General features: G+C 37.8%; 1 protein-coding gene across 2 annotated transcripts in view; it reads right to left on the bottom strand.

Moving 5' to 3' along the window:
- Window positions 1–22,203, bottom strand: part of CDH2 (cadherin 2) — a 158,085-nt gene that overhangs the window by 4,222 nt on the left and 131,660 nt on the right. For both annotated transcript variants that reach the window (XM_060775206.2, XM_060775208.2), the window contains exons 10-15: window positions 13,936–14,192; window positions 12,412–12,554; window positions 9,265–9,498; window positions 8,636–8,869; window positions 5,785–5,924; window positions 846–1,010 (exon numbers count right to left, since the gene is read on the bottom strand). In XM_060775206.2, coding sequence (XP_060631189.1) covers window positions 846–1,010; window positions 5,785–5,924; window positions 8,636–8,869; window positions 9,265–9,498; window positions 12,412–12,554; window positions 13,936–14,192 — 1,173 coding nt within the window. The remainder of the gene's footprint in view (window positions 1–845; window positions 1,011–5,784; window positions 5,925–8,635; window positions 8,870–9,264; window positions 9,499–12,411; window positions 12,555–13,935; window positions 14,193–22,203) is intronic.

The raw sequence follows: 22,203 nt of genomic DNA, 5'->3' as shown, positions 1-22,203 counted from the left end.
CAGAATTTTGCTTTAATTTATTTTCCAACTTTTAATGTTATGTTTCTTATTCATGCATAGACTAAGAAACGTAGAGCACAATCTATTGCCACTTCACATTTTTATATTTTGATTTATATTCATATCTCTTCTTCTACTGAATATTACTATAATTTCCAAAGTGGTATACACAAAGAAGAAATAAAAGCTTATCTCTTAAAATCTCATTAAAGTAGGCATTTACCATAAAAATTTGCCCAATGGTAAAAAAAAATCACAAAATAAAAACAATGGAAAAATACTGGCAATACTACATTATGTTGTCTCTGCAGACATATATCTTGGGCATATTTTAATGCACAAAGGCACTTAAAGCTCGATGCCCTTGCTCTAATCTTATTTGATGGAACTCTTTCGGCCTTCTTAGAAGTATCGAATTTCTGCTTTTTTGGGGATTTAAAGGGTTATGGTCGAGGAAAATCAAAATGCACTTCCTCTATTATGAATTACAATACATGATTTTAGGCTAAACTATCACTTTGATACTATATTTATTATGTGTATAATCCCTCTTGGAGATATTGTGGTTAACACAGATAACATATTATGGATATAATTAATACCAATGCACAAAAGTTAATTGATGCATTTTCCTTTTTCTGTTTGAATGATTTAATTATGTTTTCCTGTGCTTTTAAAAAAGCTACATTTATGTCTATTATCCCAGATAATTTTAATTGTATAAGCAAATTTAAAAATTAATATTCTTTGGATGTGAAAGTCATTCATTATCAGCACAGATGGCTTCCTATCATTGCTAAAAGGAATATTTCCCGCATCTTCTACTCCTCTGACACCCATTATACCTCATTAATGAAGTCCCCAATGTCTCCAGGATGGGGAGCTGCTGATCTGACTGGGTACTGAGGTTCTGCATGGATAGGCCTCTCATCAAGTCGTCTTATTCCAACAGGTTTGATGGCATCTGGTTCTATAGTGTCAGGCTGTTGGAGTTGACTTAAATCATAGTCCTGGAAGAAATGCAATGAAATCAAAATGTTTTGGGAAATTAAAAAAGAGAGTGGGAAGACTTCCCATTTCTGTCAAACAAGCCACACTGAGAAGCATAAAACCAATTCAGAATGTTTCTTGAATTATCTCATATCTTGTTTAGAGAGAAATAAAATGTTTATTGCTTCAATGGTGCCCATGTCTCCATTTATAATATAATTCCAGTGTGCTGCTTTGTGGTACACCTCATCTATTTTCCGCTGTGAAACAGATTCAGAACTAGCATTCATCTGTGACTAAACAATTTGCCTAGTAAAGTGCTGATTTACAATATGCAAAAAGTTGCCAATACAGAATCCTTTGTAAATGAACATAAATAAAATCCCAGGCAGACTGAATCTGGGACATAAACAAGGACAAACTTAACAGACTTGTATCCTTTAAAGAACAGCAAACTCATGTATTGCAAGGATGAAAGATTTAAAATAATGCGAGTGTTTACAACTATAAGATCATAGGTCAGGTTTTTTTCAGCAAAACCAGGCAGAAACGCAGCACAACACCATCAAGTTTAGTGATGTGCTTGTGATTACTGGCTTTCTGTGCTCATCTCAAGGTGGGCTTCCTGTGGCAAATTTTAGCCTGTATGCAGCTTCTCAACCTCACATGATCTCCCCTCCCCTGAAGAATCCCACTGATTCCAGTAAGCTCCCCAAACTCCCACTCCCATTTTTAAAGAAAATAAGAGCAATTGTCAGACAAGTTTTGCTCCCAAAGTCATAAGGAAATACAAAAAATATGTGAAAACACATGAAAACACCCCATGAAACTTGCTCCTGTCATTTCAGAACCCCATACTACCCCTCCAATACTTCCTCACCTGAAGCATGTCCTATTTTGTACTTCCTCTAAAAAGGTTATTTGTCATCATTTTGAGAAGAGTTGCCAAGACAGCAAACTTGGGACAGCTATTTCGTATGTATGCACATCCTCAAATTTGACCCTTGTTGTTTAATAATGAATATAAGAATGATTATACGGTATCTTAAACACCAAAATTGCATTTAGTGACTCTTAATTCAGATATCATCACTGATCTTCAGTGTAGTTTTGTGTTGCCTACTCAGAGCTTATTATGCTGAATCTTAGAAGTTTTTTTTTGTGGTGTTTCATTTGGGCCAAATTAAAAGTCACATAAACTTTCTTTATCAAATCATGGTGCTACCTTTCCATCTCTGCAGCTTTCTCTGTGTCAGAATGCAGCACATTTTCCCCAGAGAAAATCCTCAGTTTTAATAAAGGCTTTAAAAGATCTTTAGGTGGAACCACAGCAAAACAAGCACCTTCCATTTTTGTGTTTCTTGCTAAGGCAGATGGTACATATAGTACTTTTTGATAGATGAAGTCAACAAACCACACAAATACCCCCATCAAACAACAAATCACAGAATTCTATAGGGTGGATCCATATATGAAGTATTCTATTTAGGTGAAAAGATAAAGAATGTTTTCTTAAATATTGGTCTGCCTAGAGGTTACTGAAAAAACCTAATTAAAGTTCTATTACTGCCATGCATTATTTCTTCTGTGATAGCGCTGCTAGATTTCTAATTAGACTCTTGGAAATGCCCATAATTAGACAACACTGGACATGTTTCAATGACCAGATTTCTTCTCAACAAGCTGAGATATGAACAAGCTTCATACACCCACGTGCAGTCACTTAATTCTTCTTTTCAAGTAAGTGGAAAACAAGCTGGAGAGTCACAGCTTCCTGTTTTATTTGAAATGAAAACTATCACCTGAAGCTTTCAGAGAAGACTGAATAGAGGAATTAACTTTACATTCTCATTGGTTTAGAAGACATGAACCAGTTACTAACTGTAAACATTAGGGCTGGGCGGTTTCGTTCGTTAATTTCGTAATTCGTTATTAATTCGTTATTTTTTTATAACGAAGTGATATTGAACCATTCAGGAGCAACTAAAAATCGAAACGAATTTTTAAAATTTATTTCGTAATTGTTTCATAATTGTTTCGTTATTATTTCGAAATTGTTTTGTTATTATTTCGTTATTATTTCCATATGTCTGGTGCAAGTTTTATAGTTGTTGTTTGTTTTATCAGTGATAAAAAAAATAAATTATCACACCAACAGTCAACAACAGAGGGAGAGGGAAGCTTCAGAAGTTCCCCCTGTCCCATTTGGAGGTTTTTTTAGCGTATTGCGCAATCGCATCCGCCATTAACGAATCGATTCATTATTGTTTCGAAATTGTTTCGTAATTTCCGAAATTTCGTAAATATCGAACTTTTTAAAAGAAAAAATTCGGAATTCTTTTAAAAAACGAAACGCAAAAACCCCCTAAAAACGAATCGAGTTTAGAAACAAATTTTTCCGTGGTTGCCCAGCCCTAGTAAACATATCTGAAAACATCTTAAATAATAAGTGGCAAGATCATTGCAGAAATGTTTTTCTTCACATAGAAGCAAACAAAACTCACATGAAAAGAAACACCCCATAATCAACATTTAAAAGCAAAATCAGTATTTTTCAAACTTCACATTAATCTCAGAAGGTATGTATATTTAATTCTGCAAGTAATAACTGCAAAAAACATGCAACACATATTACTTCACATTTTGCCTACCAGATATTTAGTTTATTACTGCTATGCTGAAATAAATTAACTCAGGTCATTCAAATGCTTCATACCACCAAGGATATGGCCAAAATATTATGCATATTCACTTGGAAGTGCACTCAGTAGAACTCAATTATAAGTAAACATAGATCTGGCTACAAAAGCAATTTTGAGGAAACATGATGTAGTTGCTCAAGATACCAGAAAACTCCTTTAAAGAAAAAAAATAGGAATAATGTTGAGCTGTTAAAATACATAACACATTAAGAGTTTTGAAGACATAACCTTACTCTGCCATAAACGATACAAGTTTTGTTTGGTTTCACTCTCTCTGTTTTTCTTCAAACATTGAAATAAATGTTGTCTTTAGGAAACATTCATGCTTGGTCAATCTTGATGTCTTGGAAGAGGGCACTTGGCAGGGTTCATGCTGATAAAAATATGTTCCCAATTTTCTCCTTAGAGTTGCAAAGCTATCAACTTTAGAGGTTAAGCTACTACAAACGGAAATATTTCTGTTCAGTGAATCTTAAAATCATCTACTAAATAAATCAGTATCTTTAAAGATTTTGTTTTCATCTCAAAAAATATACTGTATATAAGAAACCAGAATTCTACAGCTACATGTTCTGCAGCATATTGCTTGAATACACTATAAACAAAAATATCCCCAGATGAGATATGAAAACTGCATATTTAAATAGGTACAAATGTACACACATTTATTGAAATAGACACTCAGGTGCTCCTACAAATACGTTTTTCTGATCTCTCCGCACCTTTCTTTGCCCACAGCACTATTAAGCTCAGACTCATTCAATAATATCTGCAAGCTCCTCTCTTCCCAATACTCTCCAGCTTCCTTCTAGGCCAATACCAGTCTTCCAGCTTTACTTCTTTCTCTATCGATCTCTCTCATATTCCCCATCCCTCTCACCTCAGCATCATGGTCCAAACACCCATCTGCTCCCTTCCTCCAAATGAGCATATCTTCTGCTTTCAAACTGCTTTTATTGACCTATGCTGGCAAGAAAATTGGAGGTGGTACATACAACCTGCTGCTCTGGTGCTGAGTAAGTAAGTAAGTAAGTTTGGTGCTGAGTAGTATAAAAGTATACTAGTAACTGCTCTGGTCTGATTATTTTACTATTCAAGACAGAGCACTGAACTTTTTAATAGTTTCAAAATTTTCTGCACACCTGCATTGCTTAAGATTCAGGGTTTTCTTTATTATCATATTCAGTCTGGTAAATTTCTAGTAAATTCTACTAATGTATTCTGATATAGATTCTGCTTATTATCCTCTTAATCTCAAGGGGAAACTTGATCTATAGACATTAAAGGCAGCTAATTGGCTTTGAGAGACTACAGATGTCAATGCTATGCTCTTGATGCTTACTCATGGAAATATTCCAGTACTAGCTCTGGTATACTTACCTTACAAAACTAGATTGAATGCCTGCTTTCAAACCAAAACATGAAATGTGATTTTAATGTGGGCCAAACATAATGCATCTAATAGTCTACTGTCCTCTGTTATTTGTTGCAAATTGTTGCCTACGGATGTAATTTGCTACACATGGTCAATACAAAAGAAGTGAATGGAGGGAAATGTTTGCTTCTTCCCACTGCCGTGACTCATTTTCTGATGTTTCATTCAGCACATGTATTATGCCAACTACTAGCAGAAATCTCAATTTGAAGGCAAAATGCATTATTATTTTTCCAAGTGACCATCTTCCCATGTGGCTTTTATGGCTTTTTACCATTTCTGAAAATGGGTACCTTTGCCTGTGATTATACTAGTGAAGGATATGAGGTGAAGTGAACTTATTATCTCCATTTAGTAATCCCAAGTGTTCTGCAGCCAACTCTAATTGTTATTTAATGATTATGCCTGCCTCCAAAAAGATCAAATGGTGTTTTGCAAGAAGGGTGGGGAAAGCTAGTCGAAGGAATCAATAGGCCTATCCTTTTTCTAACAAAGAAAAAAGCCCCTGCCATCTTATCAAGCAGCAATTCTACCATTACTAGTACACTTTTATGATAAATACAATCAGGTCTGTAAAACAACGAAATAGAGTGAAGATTACATTGCTCTCTTGTTTGCTCTCTCTGTGTTACACACTATTAAGGATGCATTTCTCACCTGATCTTCTTCTCCACCGCCTTCTTCATCATACTTCAAGATATTGTCCCTTACATCATCTTCAGGGTCAATGAGCAACTGTTTGGCTTGACGCTCCTTATCACGACGTTTCATCCAAACCACAAACATAAGCACTAGAACTGCACAAGATGGATTGGAACGAAGTTAGCACAGGACATTAGTTCTTACTCATGTTGCTGCTTGTTTTAAAAGATGCATGAAATCAACACATTAAATATTAAGTCTAATCTAGTCATTATTGCTTCTTATGCATGTGTCAGGAGACACAAGCTGAGAGATGTGAAGAAAAGGGCTATATGAACATATATTTGTAATGTCTAAATGCTCAGAGGCAAATTCTGAACATGGCACACTGAAAAGAACACATGCAGAGTGAGGCCATAAAGCAGTGGTTCCCAAACTTATTTAGCCTACCCCCTGGAAATCATTTTTTTCTAAATCTTCTTTCTTTTATGCTTTCACCGCCCCCTTACAGTTATTCATCGCCCCCAAATGCACCTGTGGCCCCAATTCCTGCAGCACCCACCAGGGGGCGGTAACGCCCACTTTGGGAATCACTGCCATAAAGTTAACCTTAACAACAGATTGACCAACTACTCAATATTTCTTTGGCAGGAAAATCATGCAATAGTGTTCATAAAAGTGAGACTCCAATAACCACGTTACATAGAGCAAATTGTAAGGTACCTGTCAGTGTACCATGATCCCATCTATCTTAACTTAATTGACCCAGAGTCGCAATATTTATTTATTTATTTGAACACATATGAACGTTTGTGTGGCTCATAGATAGAAGTGATAGAAAACGATCACTTCCCTCATCTGGATTCCAAAATCGTTGCTGATTTACTTACTTGATTATTTTATTTATTTATTTATTTACCCTATTTGCACCCTGCCTTTCTCTAAAAATCATCTATAAAAATAAAGCCACATAGTTAAGAATTAAAAACTATAAAAGAAAGCAAACTGGTAACAGAACAAAATAAAAACCAATATAGAATTACAAGCAAGTTTTGCTTTCAACCTCAATTAATGGTATTGCATATATGGCCTGTAATGCTTTCACATGGCTGTTCCTGTAGGGACACATCTATTTTTAAATTATTGCCAAGAAATTCTGTTTAGGTATACTTCTAGAGCAGGGTTTCTTAAGCTTTTTCAACTCACAATACCTTTTGACTCGGGACATTTTTACACAACCCCATGTATATAGAGAATGGAAGGAGGGGGAGAGTGAGAGAGAGACATGAGCATGAGAGAAGGGAAGGCCGAGGCACATGCGAGAGAGAAAGACGTGTGCAAGAGAGGGGGAGACAAAAGGACACACACACACACACACGGGAAAGAAAGGAAAGCAATCCAACATATAGTTATGGAGTCTCGTCCCATTGTTTAAAAGGTTGTTCTAGAGCTTGAGCTCTTATCTTGCAATGCCGCAATGAGGTAGCTCTTTTTCATAGAATCATAAGAGTTGGAAGAGACCTCATGGGCCATCCAGTCCAACCCCCTGCCAAGAAACAGGAAAATTGCATTCAAAGCACCCCCGACAGATGGCCATCCAGTCTCTGTTTAAAAGCCTCCAAAGGAGTCTCCACCACACTCCGGGGCAGAGAGTTCCACTGCTGAACAGCTCTCACAGACAGGAAGTTCTTCCTAATGTTCAGATGGAATCTCCTTTCTTGTAGTTTGAAGCCATTGTTCTGTGTCCTAGTCTCTCCACGGTAGCAGAAAACAAGCTTGCTCCCTCCTCCCTATGACTTCCTCTCACATAATTATACATGGCTATCATGTCTCCTCTCAGCCTTCTCTTCTTCAGGCTAAACATGCCCAGTTCCCTAAGCCGCTCCTCATAGGGCTTGTTCTTCATACCCTTGATCTTTTTAGTTGCCCTCCTCTGGACACATTCCAACTTGTCAACATCTCCCTTCAATTGTGGTCCCCAGAATTGGACACAGTATTCCAGATGTGGTCTAACCAAGGCAGAATAGAGGGGTAGCATAACTTCTCTAGATCTAGACACTATACTCCTATTTATGCAGGCCAAAATCCCATTGGCTTTTTTTTGCCGTTGCATCACATTGTTGGCTCATGTTTAACTTATTGTCCACAAGAACTTCAAGATCTTTTTCACACATACTGCTCTCAAGCCATACCCCTCCAAAAGGAAAATGACTTTTCCTAAATGACCTTTCCCAAAAGATCATTTATGCCTTTTTATAGTTTTAAACCATGGTGGGAATCAAACAACCTTTTCTAGGATGCTCTTTACAGTAGAATACATACAAAAAGTATTACTGGACTGCCAGACCATACAACCCTACCCAGCACAGGCAGTGGTGAGGCATGGTGGGAGATTCTGTTTAACAACACTGGAGAGTCGTATCATTCTCACCCAGTTAGTCTTCCTATTTCATGCTGGTGTTCATGCTATAAGGCTGTTTTGATCTAAGTCTTAGATGTACTAGTTTATTGGCTGAATCTTATTTTGTGTCTTAACAACCAAGACCTTTGAGAATAGTTGTGATGCAAATGAATGACCCTGCCCCCCCCCCCCCACACACACACCTTCAAACATGTGCCTGCCACAAAGAGAAGCAGGTGAAGAAAAGAGGACATCTGCACCAGAGGATGCTTTTAAAAGTGGGCCATGTGTTTCCCGCAGAGGACCATAGTGTGATCTGCTGTTCCCAAACAGGGTGTCATTGGTGGTTCACCCATTTACAAACAAGAGCCTGCCTTTGGGTGAGTATATCAGTAGAAGTATATGCCTTTAGGGGTGTTTTAGGAGACACCAATATGCTATTGTAAAAATTGCTTAAAAACTTACTGAGTAATATGATGATGCAGAGGAGAATTGCAATGATGGCACCTGTACCCAGTCCTGCTCCTACGATCCTATCTGCATCTGTACAGTCTCCATTTATATCACATTGGCAAACCTTCACCTTCAGAATAGAAGTGCTGGACATGGGAGGATTTCCAGAATCTGTTATTATTATTGGAACATCATAAATTCCCGCCTCAAGGAATTTGATCCTTAAAACCAACTGGGCACGGTCACCTGAATGAGAAAACAAAGTATGCAAATATGCTTTGCTTATGCAGCTATGAAAGAACTGGAAAAGCTTTTGTTCAGAGCACATACATCATGTTTCTAGAGGACATGCTTGTATTTACAGGCTTTCCATTAAGTTACAATGGAAAGAATAAAAAAAAAAGTTTATCCCAGTCCTTTGAGTTGAACTCCATGATAGCAGAAATCACTATAATATTGTTTGAATTATGAAATTTGTAAACTGAATCAGGAGGCACCACCCTTCCAAACTTTATGTAAGTTAATATTTATTTCCATGTGCTGTAAAACTTTAGTTGCTACACATAGTCCTTTAGGTATTGAATAAAATAACTACACAAAAGATGGAAATACTTGTTTATCTAAAAAGAAAAGCATATTACCACTAATACGAATAATGGTCCAGTTTTTCTTAACACTGGGTGGATTATTTGGCAGCTCAAAGGCAAACGGTCCCGCATTTGGATCAATGTCATCATCTATTGCTGTGATATTTGTTGCATTGGGCTGTATGGTTTCACAAGTTGTAGCTTCTTGAGGATCCACTCGGGGAGCATTATCATTGATGTCCAGTAGATATATCTGAAGCGTACCAGTCCCACTCATTGGGGGAATTCCTTAAAGGGAAACAGTAATATAATTTTATTGTATAAAAAAATGCAGCTTTTAATGAAAACTATAAAAGCACAAATTATAACTGTATATAGATTAAGACAGTATGAGCTAAATATTGAATACTATTGCTTGCGCATGAGCGAGGAGAAAAACTCTCAGTCTGAACTCTCTTTGTAAAGCCATCAATATAGGGAGGAATATAAGTATTTCGTGTCAACTGAACAAAGTGACTTCATAGAACGGCAAATCTAATGCTATGATAGCACCAGGTTTATAACATGATTTCTGGAATCAATTGCATTTAAAGAGGTTCACTCGGCAACGGACCTCCTAAAACTGGTGCTGAAACAACTGCTACTAAAGCAGTAAAGAACTGAAGGTAAAAATCTGAGTGCTTTGGAAACCACCAATTCTTCAGTTCTGCACTCAAAATAATCATTTATAATAATTCAGTGCTGCCCTATTCATACACAGAAATGGAACGAGTGGCCAAAATATGCTCATGGATAAATATTTAGGAATAGAGTTACGCATATTAAAACAATCTTTAACATTTTTCAAAAGAGAAATCCAAACATTTTTGTTTCATTCTAAACTAATATGCTTTACAAGAATCAAGAGTACGATCTTGAAATCCTGTTCCTAATACATTATGCTTAAGAATGTGTTTCTGAAAGTTTGGTTACTCAATCTGATGATGTTTCAGGGTAGTTAATAGCTCTAGGCAAGAGCACTTGAAGAACTTTTCCGTTTCAGTCCCTGGGCTTCCTTTGGTTATCAGAAAGGTGTTTCTTGCACCACTAGACTCCCCCAAGGTAAAATTAACTAGGTTAGGACTCCCTAGAGTGGGACTCCTGAAGGTGAGTGTAAGGGTGTAATGGATATTTGATTTCTCTGCTAATGAGAAAGCAAGGGACGGGCTCCCAGAGTAACAATGCAAAACTAATGAAAGCGAAGAGATAAACAAACCATTACTTATAAAGGCAGGAAAGAAGTTAGAAGGCGCACTCTGGAAATGTAGGACTGAGATTATAATACTGAAAGAAACTGGAACCAGTGTATTCATTACCTTTTTATATTTAATAGGTTCATTTCATTTTATAATTTTTTAAAAAAGGAAACAGAGCATGAGAGCTGGACAGTGGTAAGAAAGATATTGCAAAGACAAGTTCAGTAACTGAAGACACAGTTACACTGAACATGCAATTGTGTATTTGTTATTTATTGTTGTGTGCCTTCAAGTCATTTCATGCTGATGGTGATCTTAAGGTGAACCTATCACAGGATTTTCTGGGGATAAGAATGTGTGACTTGCCCAAGGTTATCTAGCTGGTTTTCCAGGGCCAAGCAGGAATTTGAACCTGGTCTTCAGAGCAATAATCCAATGCTCAAATCCTGTAACACACTGGTTGTGTGGATGACTACTTTCAAAACCAAGTATATTAATATATGATTCTGGATACAAGAGTTTTTCCTTACTGTATTACTAATTATAATTACTAATAATTTTACAAATAAATCCATTGAATTGGGAAGAGATGACTGCTGAATACCATCTTCTACATGTTGCTACTATGGCTGTTATTCCAGGCACCAAGCAGGAGGTAACAGAGCCTCCACCACCACTCACCTAAATAAAAAGATAGTAATCATTGTGGCCAGGAATAATATATCACCAAGACTGCTGGTGAAGGAGAACGATTCTTACCCTTCAGTATGTATAGCTGTTTGTTGAGAGATAAGCTTCTCAACCAAAGGGAGCAACATCATTGTAATAGCAACCTTCTCCCACAGTTTTTGGATTTCATATAACAAAGGAAAATGTCTACGTAGTTTGAATGTGTTGTGAATGTGAAAAGCCTTTTTAAAATTTATCTCAGGTTATTTTCTCTCTCGTTTGTCCTTCAGACAACACATTTTAAGAAATAGGAAAAACCCAAGTAGATTGCTAGAAAAAGAAGTGGGCAGAAAAGAGGCACTGAAAAGCACTAGTGTGATGGCATCCTAGAAAAACAGTTGATACTGAGAGTCCTATGCCTGTTGAATTGTCAGTTTTTCAAAAAATATTTCTCACACAGATTAAAAATATTGTTCTTTTCATGCTGTGGTTTATTACAAACAACAACTATCAACCATGAATTTACGGTTCTGATTTTTATTGGGAGGTATTGTTGGAGGTGTAAGGGGTTTGATTTATGGCTTGGTGTTTATGGCAAATAATAGTTTTTATTTGCTGCATCATTCCTGTGTTTATAGGTATTTCCTTTCAACCACTCATTCTCTTTCAGTAGGTGGGTGGGGTAAGAAATGCGATTTTCCAAAATTCATGTAATAGTCTCAATTTTTCCAAGGTGAAAAGAGAGGAAGAATGTGAGATGAAGGAAGAATGAAAGCATGTATGGGATTTTTCATTTTCATGAGGCAATGCAATGTAAATTTAAATGGCAAGTAAGAATGGACAAGCAACACAGTACAGAACCATAAGTATACAACCATACAGTACCTCAAGACTTTTGTTGTTGTTGTTGGAATGTATTGTGAATTTTAAAAAACCCTACTCTGGGTGGGAATTAAATGTTGCTGGAGGTGGAAACTGCCACTGAATGCTCTGTGATAACACAAATGCTGTTTTCCTAAAAATAACTTCAAAATTACAATAAATAGCAACAGCCACATTTTTGTTTATGTTTTTACCCACAATTTAAATAACATTACTATTATTTTTTACTAATTATATAGTGGGCACTTTTTAAAAGTATAAATACAATATAATATATATTCTCTGAAAACCCTAAATATATTTATTGATAATCTATATAACATTAAAGATCTCATGATCATTGTAGAATGTGATTCTTTGGTGAAAAATGGAACTCAAAGAACCAAATGACAAAATTTTGACATTAGATACATACCATTGTCTGAGGCAAGGAAAGTAGCATTATACATGTTATGTTTGACATGCGGTGACTCTCTGTCCAAAATACCAATTGTTGTTATCTGGCCATTAATGGGGTCAATCTTCAGCCAATTTGCAGGATCGGAAAGTTTTGAATACCTGTAAAAGTAGAACAATGGGTTAAACTCCCAGTGTGCTTTGTAAAAGCAAAGCAAAATAACAGAGAGAGCTAAGACATACACACTAACCCTGCAATGCATATAGTTACAAGATAAGATTTTCTGCAAGAAGCTGCTGAACTGAGTCTGTTTATTTTGTGAATGTTGTAGAATATTTAAAAGTCTTGCCATTCAACCAATATGTAACTATTTTACATCAGTATTTTCAAGTAAAATAAGTATCACAAATTACTAAGATGCATAATTGTCTGCAGTTATGAACTTTTGTTTTCTATGCGGATATATACATATACTACCTTAAAATAGTACTTAACTATGAGTCACTGTTTGTAACTTGGGGACTGTTTGTACTTCCTTGAACCACAGAAACCCTGAATTCAACTGAAAGCCACTAAAATGGTTTAAAAAATTAACAGAAATTGATGTCTTTTGCAAGGACACAAGTGGAGCTAAAATCTGGATGGAGAACAAAGAAGGGATAGCACAAAAATGCTCTAACTGAAAAGAGTGGGTAGAAAATGTTCAATATACTTAAATCACGCTTCCTTTAAATTGTAAATGTGTTCAGATTTCTCCTTCAATGCATAGCAGCATGTACAGAAATCTTTCTCCCATACTCCCCTCCCCCCCCCCTTTACCAAAATATCCTTTAAGTGTCTGATATGATTAACTAGTGTTACGGCAGTATCTTGCTTAGGATCAGAGTAGCTAGGGCTGCTGCTTTCTCTTACTCTTTTGCCTTGTGAAAAAACAGGCAAGTCAAACAACAGATAGCTCGCTGGTATAAGGGACAGCAGATAGCAATGCACCCTTTAAAAACCCTTGAACTGCTTTCTATGAAGGCTGGAAGTGTTCAGCTGCACAGACTAAACAGCTGTTAGGGATGGCTGGAGATAATGAGGACATTCACGTATCTGTCCTAGAATTTTCAACCTGGCTAGGTATGAGATATTCAAGCAGACTTTAGACAGAAGGCAGACTAATTAGGAGGATGCTTCATCTATTTAAAGTTAATCCCTTTTGAGTTAGCTGTGCCATCCAGGCGCAAAGCAACACAGGGGTCCTTGCATTGAAAATGAAGCACTTTGAGCAATCCCATTCCCCATTCCCGTATCAACTGTGATTCAGAGGTTGGGGTCATAAAGAAGCCGTGACAAATAAAGAATAAGGAATGTCACTTTTTGCACTTCCCTGTGACTGCCAATCTAAGATTACTAACTGTAATGACTGTTAGCGGGTAGATTCTCAGACTGGTAATCCAAAAAAGTAACTTTTCCAAACTCTGGGTGCAGCTAAAGGCAAAAGATTCTCATAGTTATAGAGAAGCAAAAATACTACCACTACTAATAATAATACTCTACCTCAGGGTGGTGTGTTGCATGTTACGATCAGGATCCTGAGCAGTGAAAGACGTTAAGACATTACCAGGAAGAAGACCTTCCTCTTGACGCACAAGCTTTGTGACTGGGACAAAAATTGGACTCTCGTTTACATCAATAACTGTAATGGATACAGTTGCTGTTGATTGAGGAGGATGCTGAATTCCTTTTGCCAAAGGCACTTGGTTTTCTGCAGCTACTGTCAGTACAAACATCCTATTGGTCTCAAAATCAATAGGCTAGCAGAAAGAAAATGAGAAATATGTTAGCTACATTAGTCATGGTCTACAGATTCCACTCCTCCAAACAATTTAAGCATAGTACTCTTCCTGTATTGCAAATGTATTAGGATTTGGGAAGGATAAGAATCTTATCCTAATGATTTTTTCCTAAAAATTTATCCCAATTCTCATATACCTTTATTTCTGGGAAGGAAAAGAATTCAAGAAAACAAAACTGACATATTTGTGCATACAGAACCACGGCGATTGAGTGCTTCACTTTGAATTCTGTGTACTCAATTATGTAAATATTGAATTAAGGTCAGGGCTTCGGTTTTTATTTTTCTATGAAGCTCTTTAACTTTAATACTGACATGGCAAGCAGGTACATCTGCTGACTGGAAACAGTGATACCTAGGAAATGTGAACAGTGCAGGTGGGAGATAGCTTCAGTTCAGTTCACTTCACAAGTTTCTTCATATTTAGGGGAGAAAGAGCATAAAATGTACTGTACTTAACAAATTAATGTGCAAGAAAGTGATAAGAAATTCCATATCCTTCCTGGATAACTTCCTTCACTTTTTATATAAGTGGAAATCCATTGTTTCTTGGTGTCTTTAAGGAGGTTTGTGCACTGTGCAAGAGGTTCTGATTAAATATTACAAGGCTTGTGCAGCTGGCCCTTTTGGGACATGTTACTTCCCTTAAAATATGCTTGACCTTATTATCGAGGACCATTCCTAATGACACTACAGAATTATAGCACTGTTATTATTTATTTAGTTAATATGCTTGTACCTCGCCCTTCTCACCCCCGAGGGGGGACTCAGGGTGGCCTCACAGCAAACACCATTCAGTGCCATCACAATGATAAGAACAATCAACAAATTCATTAAAACAAAACATTAAATAAACAGTTGTTAAAACACGCCAATTAAAATTCGGGTCAATTCATTATCACTTCGAAATTGTTTATGCTTTCTTCATACAAGCCGCTATTCAATGCTCAAATGCAAGGTCCTACAGCCAAGTCTTGAGTTTTCTTATTACACTTTAACTCTCCATCCTATGGAATACCCAAACTTGCAGTTTACAGAGGGGAATTCGAAATTCTCACCAGAGAGCTCCCAGAATAATCTGATTCTGGTGATAGGGGCTTATCTCCTCCCCAGAAACACTACAGCAGTAGTTCTCAACATGTTTTGGACTTCAGTTCCCAGAAATCCCAGCTAGCTTACTAGCTATTAGGAATTGTGGAGCTGAAGCCCAAAACACCTGGAGGACCAAAATTTAAGAACCACTTTACTACAGAATTATACTTTTTCTAGGAGCTCTATGAAGACATTCCCAAGAAGTAGACAAGGTTTTTCTACTGTTGACACATTACTGAGAAAGACAATGGAAAAACCAATGGCTTTCAAATGCAAACAGAATAAAAGTCACAGAAGATGATGTTTAAAAATAGATAGAGACACTACAATTTTAAGTATTTCTCTGTAATCTGTACAACTTTCCCTAACCTATAAAAAACCCTTTTGGGGTTTATCTCAGAATGTGTTCCCTGTCTCAAATTCAGGTAAACATCCTAACAAGTAGGCCCTACTTGCTTTTGAAATCTACAGTGAGCAGGCTTGAGTAGCTGACCGAATTCCAACTGGTCCTGAGTTTGTCTATACTTAAAGGTGAACAAGAAATCCATTGCACAGAGTTGGGTCTGGAATGCTGAACTCTCTCAAGTGATAAAAGCAAATGTTCAAGCCTCCAGGAAAAGCAAAGCAGACAGGGCTTTTCCATTTGTAATGCTCGCTCATGTACTCAAATGTGTGAGTAAGTCGCTCAAAATTAAAAGTTACAGAGAAATGTAATGTTGGCTAACCACATGCTTCAAGATAATAAAACATTCTAGAAACTTTTAGATGGCTGCCTTGCAGAATATAGCAGGAGGCTGAAGAAACATTACCAAGGCAAACAGCCATACTACTAGACATGAAGCAGTAACAGCTGTTAGAGCTGAGTCTCAGGGCCCTTCCACACAGACTCAAAACCTGCATTCAGTTGCGGATTAACCTGATGTGTTCAAATGATGCCTCAGGTTAATCTGGAGTAAACTAGGACTTCCCAGTTTACTCCAGATTTTTTTTTAAAAAAACAACACTTCAACAGATAAGGACCTTACTGCAAGATCTGGATCTGCTGAGGTGTTGGGCCTGTGAGAATTACATTCTCGGGACCGCCTTCCATGATCTCAAGGGCCAATCCTCATTGCCATTCTGGTTCTTCCTCAGGCTGCTCGGAGAAAGCTCCTGACAGGTCAAAATGATGTGTCAAGAACTTTGCAGAAGAGAGGGGGGATGCAGCCAGGCCCCTCTGGTAAGTTTAGAGCTGAAATAAGGAGCTGGGGGCTGGCATGTAGCCAACCCGAAGCCCTGCAAAATCCCAGGGCTTCGGGTTATGTGTGGTCCCCCTATTTATTTATTTAGAACATTTGTATCCCATACTATTCTTGACCTCTGAAGAGGGATTCAGGGCGGCTTCCAACAATATAAAAACACCAATAAATATACAATTACACAAAATGATAATAAATATACATGTAAAACAGTTTGCCAGGTTTAAAGCGTCCTCCAAATCAATCAAAAAATGTGGTCCATAAAATATCATATTCACCAATAAAAACCATCTATTCTGCGAATGCTTGCTCCCACAGCCGAGTTTAAAGTGTCTTCCGAAAAGTCAGGAGGGAGGGGGCAGATCTTTAGGAGACTCATATAATCCAGTTCACAGCATATAATCTGGGATCAGATTCTGGGATATAGGGCAGTGCAGAAGTGGCCTCCGGACAGAACACTGGATTCAGATTCACTTTGAGTGACTAATTTGTCAATAGAGTCCACCATCCTTGACAGCCTGCTGGGAGAAACTGGGGCTCCAAATTGGCCAAAGCTGCTGCATAGTGCATCTTGCTACATAGCAGTGAAACAGATTCAACAACCTATGAGCTGTGTCGGTACTTGCAAGTCTTTACTACAAGTTTCTTAATTGAGATCCCCCCAAAGTAGGGAGACAGGCATCCAAGCCATTTCCACTCAGCATGGGTCTGACCCATTGCAAAAAAATAAATAAATAAATAAATAAAAAAACCAGCAACAGGGTCATGAACAAAAAGAAATACACAATAAAACAGCTGAAAGCATCCATAGTATCCTTTAACTTCACATACCAAATATGACTCAAAGAAGAGAAAGCCACTGAGTGTGCTTTAATCTTCTCAGGTAGGGCAAAGAAAGAATATCTCTTCTTCACCCAGAGCTCTCTATCTCACTTTGGCCAGACAAAACTACTCTCTGATTGATTGGGCAAAAAAAAAAAAAAAAAGAATAATCTCAAGGGCCTTGGAGAGATACAGATATTCCAGAAGTTGCTGTACAGCTGAAAATAAAACTGGCAGGCTCTCCTGAACCTCATATCCTCTGTGTTCCGCAGTGTGGTGCCCATGTTAGAATGGCATTTGAGTTTGGCTTAACACCAAAAATTTTGCTAAGACTTCTGTCACTTCTCACATGTAATAAGAAGTGATTGGCTAATGGATGAGATAAGCACTCAAGTAATGGACAAGAGAAGTAATCACGATTCTTTTCCCTTCCTAAAAAGAACTACCATATTTAGTCAAGTCTAATACCCACCTTCTTTTTGCTAAATTACAGTCAAAAGTGAAGTGTGCATTAGATATGATGGCACATTAGAATTGTGCATGCCAACTCCCATGTGTCTCTCCATCAGGCTGAGGCTGGCAAACCCGCCAGCCTCAGCTTGACAGAGCGGCATGGCTTCACCCTCCCACTTACTCATGAGGCCTTCAAAACCTCCTCTTTAGTTTCCCTTTGCGTGTCAGCCATTCCAAGGTGAGAAGGCAAATGTCCAATAGACAAGGGGAAACTGCACATCTATTCATCTTCAAAACTGAGGTGCACATTACAATCAATGGCACATTATACTCCAGTAAATATGGGGTAATTCTATTATTATTATTATTATTATTATTATTATTATTATTATTATTATGTTTATTTATATCCCACTTTTTGTCCCCACAAGTCACTCTGGCTAATTTGGGCAAAGAGTTCCAGAGTTGAGGGGCAGCCACTGAACAAGAATGCGCGAGCAGGTTGGTACAAAGAGATGCGGTCAGCCAAACAGCTTTTTGAGAACTACCAACTTAATTAGCCAGCCAAGTATGTATTATTTTGCAGTGTATTATGTTCTGCATTTTATATTTGAAACACTGTAATTTTATATCAGTATTCTGCTTTTGTCTCATTTTGGAATACATAATTTAGCATTTTAGATAATCTTCTTTTAGACAACTGAATTTCTGTGCGGGCTCTTAGAAAACTAAATACAAAAATAGCCTTGAGCACTATTGTTTCAAGACAAAAGAACAATAACTTCTTCAGCAGTAAAAGAAATAACTTTTAAAAAATAATAATAAAGTGCTTGGTTTACACAGTCCAAATAAAATGCAGCAGAATTTGAGTGCACTGTGAAAGGTATCCAAACTCCAACCTCTGGCAACCAGTGACATGCAATCCCATTCCAATATTTCAAAGATCATGCAAATTAATCTGAAGGACTAGATAAGGCCATTTAAGGTTTTCTCATCCTTCTTAAACCAGGAGGAATATCTGGAATCCCTAAAGTATTGTGAAAAACTGCACAGAAGGTCTTACCCCTTCATAAGGGCTACATTGATGATTATACAGGCCAAGATGTTCTTTCCCAAGAAAGCAAACATGCCCAAGAAAAACCAGTTGCTTATCTGTAACCATACAGACAAAGAAAGATGAAAAATGGGCACACACATCACTCACTTCCCTGCAAAAGACACACACACTCATACATACTGAAGATTTTAGGGCAGAATTTGTTGCCTTGAGGTGTGAGGTTAGTAGTACAGGGGTGCGGGGAGACCTTTTATTAATGGTATCTAGATATGCAACTTTTTCTAGAATGGGTTGTTGCATGCTTTCAAGGCTGTGTGGCCATGATCCAGAAGCATTCTCTCCTGATGTTTCACCTGCATTTATGGCAGGCATCCTCTGAGGTTGTGAATCTCTGAGGATGACTGTTATAGATGCAGACTAAATGTCAGGAGAGAATGCTTCTGGAACATGGCCATACAGCCCGGAAAACACACAGCAACCCAGTGATTCCAGCCATGAAAGCCTTCAACAATACATTTTCTAGAATGATTTTCTTCACAACAATGATAGGGGCGTTTATCAACCTTGGGATCTATGAATTAGAAGAGTGTTGTCAAAAATGCAAGTTTAAAGGAGAACATTATCTCTTAAAATGAGTAGACTAATAAACGATAAAAACCGCCAGCTAGAGAATGAGAAGTTTGTAGGTGTTCTCTTAAATACCATAGTAATTTCATTGTAACTTACTTGTAGTGGATAGTATGTAGTTGTGAAGTGCTTGTTTTAGTCTCTTTCTTCATTACAATTTATATTCAGTTTGCTCCTTCTCTCCTTCGGGTTTTAGGAGGGCTTCTTTCTGTGGCCCTTTATTTCTATTTTTTTTAAACTAATCTGCTGAGATTTTTTTGTTTTTTTTTAATATTATTTCTGTTTCCATTTGAGATACTGCCTTGGGAACAGCTTTTAACTTCCTTTTCAAAACCTTGTATAGTAATTAAAAATTTAAAGGGGTGGAGGGGGCATCTAAAATTTCTTTCTAGTAAGTACCTTTACAATCTGTGTAAACTAAAGGTGCTTCAAATAGGTTTTGGAAGGATTCTTTGGCCCTTACTTACAGGATGCTTCCATTCATTTGATCCCTGTTTGTCTACAGGACTCACACATAGTGCCATGGGCACAGAAGCGCTACTGCAAGCTTGCAAATATTTACTGGCTTAGTTCCAGTCAACCAGGCAGGAATTGACTATAAGCTGGAAAGAAGTTTACATGCATTTTCTGATTGTTACGTTTGTTGTTTTGTATCTTCAAGTCATTTTCAACTAGTACGCAAACCACTAACCATGTTGGAAAGTATGAAACGAATAACTAGCACAGTTCTGTGAAGGAGAGAAGATGGAGGGAAATTGGGAAGGATAGTCAATACTCCAGAAGACAGGAGCAGAATTCAAAACAATCTTAAGAGATTAGAGTTGGTCAAAACTGACAAAATGAAGTTCAACCAGGACAAATGCAAGATACTCCACATAGACAGAAAAAAAATAAAATGTGAAGACACAGAATGGGGGGTGCCTGGCTCAACAGCAGTACATGTGAAAAAGATATTGCTGTCCTTGTGGGCAACTAAGTTAAACATGAACCAACAATGTCATGCGGCAGCTAAAAAGCCAATGGGATTTTGGCCTGCATAAATAGAAATATAGTATCTAGATCCAGGGAAGTCATGCTACCCCTCTATTCTGCCTTGGTCAGACCACATCTAGAATACGGTGTCCAATTCTATGCACTCCAATTTAAGGGATATGTCGACAGACTGGAATGTGTCCAGAGGAGGGCGATGGAAATTATCAAGGGTTTGGAGAACAAGCCCGATGAGGAGCGATTTAAAGAGCTGGGCATGTTTAGCTTGCAGAAGAGAAGGCTGAGAGGAGGCATGATGGTCAAGTATAAATATGTGAGGGGGAGTCATAGGGAGGAGGGAGCAGGCTTGTTTTCTGCTGTCCTGGAGACTAGGACGCGGAACAATGGCTTCAAACTACAGGAGAGGAGATTTCACCTGAACATGAGGAAAAACTTCCTAACTGTAGAACTGTTTAGCAGTGGAACTCTCTGCCCGGGAGTGTGGTGGAGGCTTTTAAGCAGAGGCTGGATGGGCATCTATTGGGGGTGCTTTGAATGAGATTTTCCTGCTTCTTGGCAAGGGGTTGAACTGGATGGCCCACAAGGTCTCTTCCAACTCTATGATTCTATGATATTACTCTATATAGTATGTATATGGAGGTTTGGGCAATATCTATGGTAACTATATTTTTTTTAACTAGGTACTTTATTATATACCCAATTAAGACTGGGAGTTCCTGCCTGGCAGTGTAGAGCATCAGTGTCTGGAGCATTTCTTATTTGTGTGTGTGTGTGTGTGTTTGTGTGTGTGTGTGTGTGTGTGTGTGTGTAGAGCGACTTGAGAAACTGCAAGTCATTTCTGGTATGAGAGAATTGGCTGTCTGCAAGCATGTTGCCCAGGGGACGCCCTAATGTTTTACCATCCTTATGGGGGGCTTCTCTCATGTCCCCACATGGGGAGCTGGAGCTGAAAGAGGGAGCTCAACCAGCTCTCCATGGATTCGAACCACTGACCTATTGGTCAGCAGTCCTGCCAGCACTAGGGTTTAACCCACTGCTCCAGTGGGGGCTCCTTCATTTCTTCATTATATTGGATTATGAAGGAAGTCTCAACAGAATTTCAAAGAAACCCCAGCTTCCCTTATTTGTTCTATTTAGAGGTTTATGATGTAGTTAAGAATGCTTTCTATAACATTTCTTTTAGATCAAAGCCAGATAGTGGTTCCTTGGCGGAAGAACTGCTGAAAATATTTTTCCCTCTGCACTGCTTATGTTGCTAAAATCAGACACCTTTTTCATGGAGACTGGTGAAGGATTGCCTACCAAATACAATGCAGTTCCTTCAGGAGTCATTAAACTGGATTAGAACTAATAAGGCCTTAGTGCTTCTCTAGGGAGTTTCTACCACATTCAATTTATTTACCTACTTTTACCTTTTTTGCTTCTATTCTGACAGTTTTAAAATAAAGAATTTAATTTGAAATAAACTGAGCTGCTTCAAGTAGATTATACTCTTGAGGCCTTAATTGACTCCTCTTTATAGAGATTTGGTTTAATTTCAGCATCTCTGTTTTGTTTTCCGTTTCAGCGCATTCTAGTTTGTAACAGTGAGTGGATCATTTGCTGCATGAACACAGAGCACACCATCATGTGCTTCTTACTGGCAGAAACCTATACAATTGTTACCTTCAGAAACTGCCATTTGGCATCTG

The sequence above is a fragment of the Anolis sagrei genome, chromosome 4, assembly GCF_037176765.1.
Source record: "Anolis sagrei isolate rAnoSag1 chromosome 4, rAnoSag1.mat, whole genome shotgun sequence".
NCBI classification, from domain to species: Eukaryota; Metazoa; Chordata; class Lepidosauria; order Squamata; family Dactyloidae; genus Anolis; species Anolis sagrei.
The sequence above is the reverse complement of the archived record's forward strand: the minus strand, read 5'-3'. Positions and strand labels throughout refer to the sequence as shown.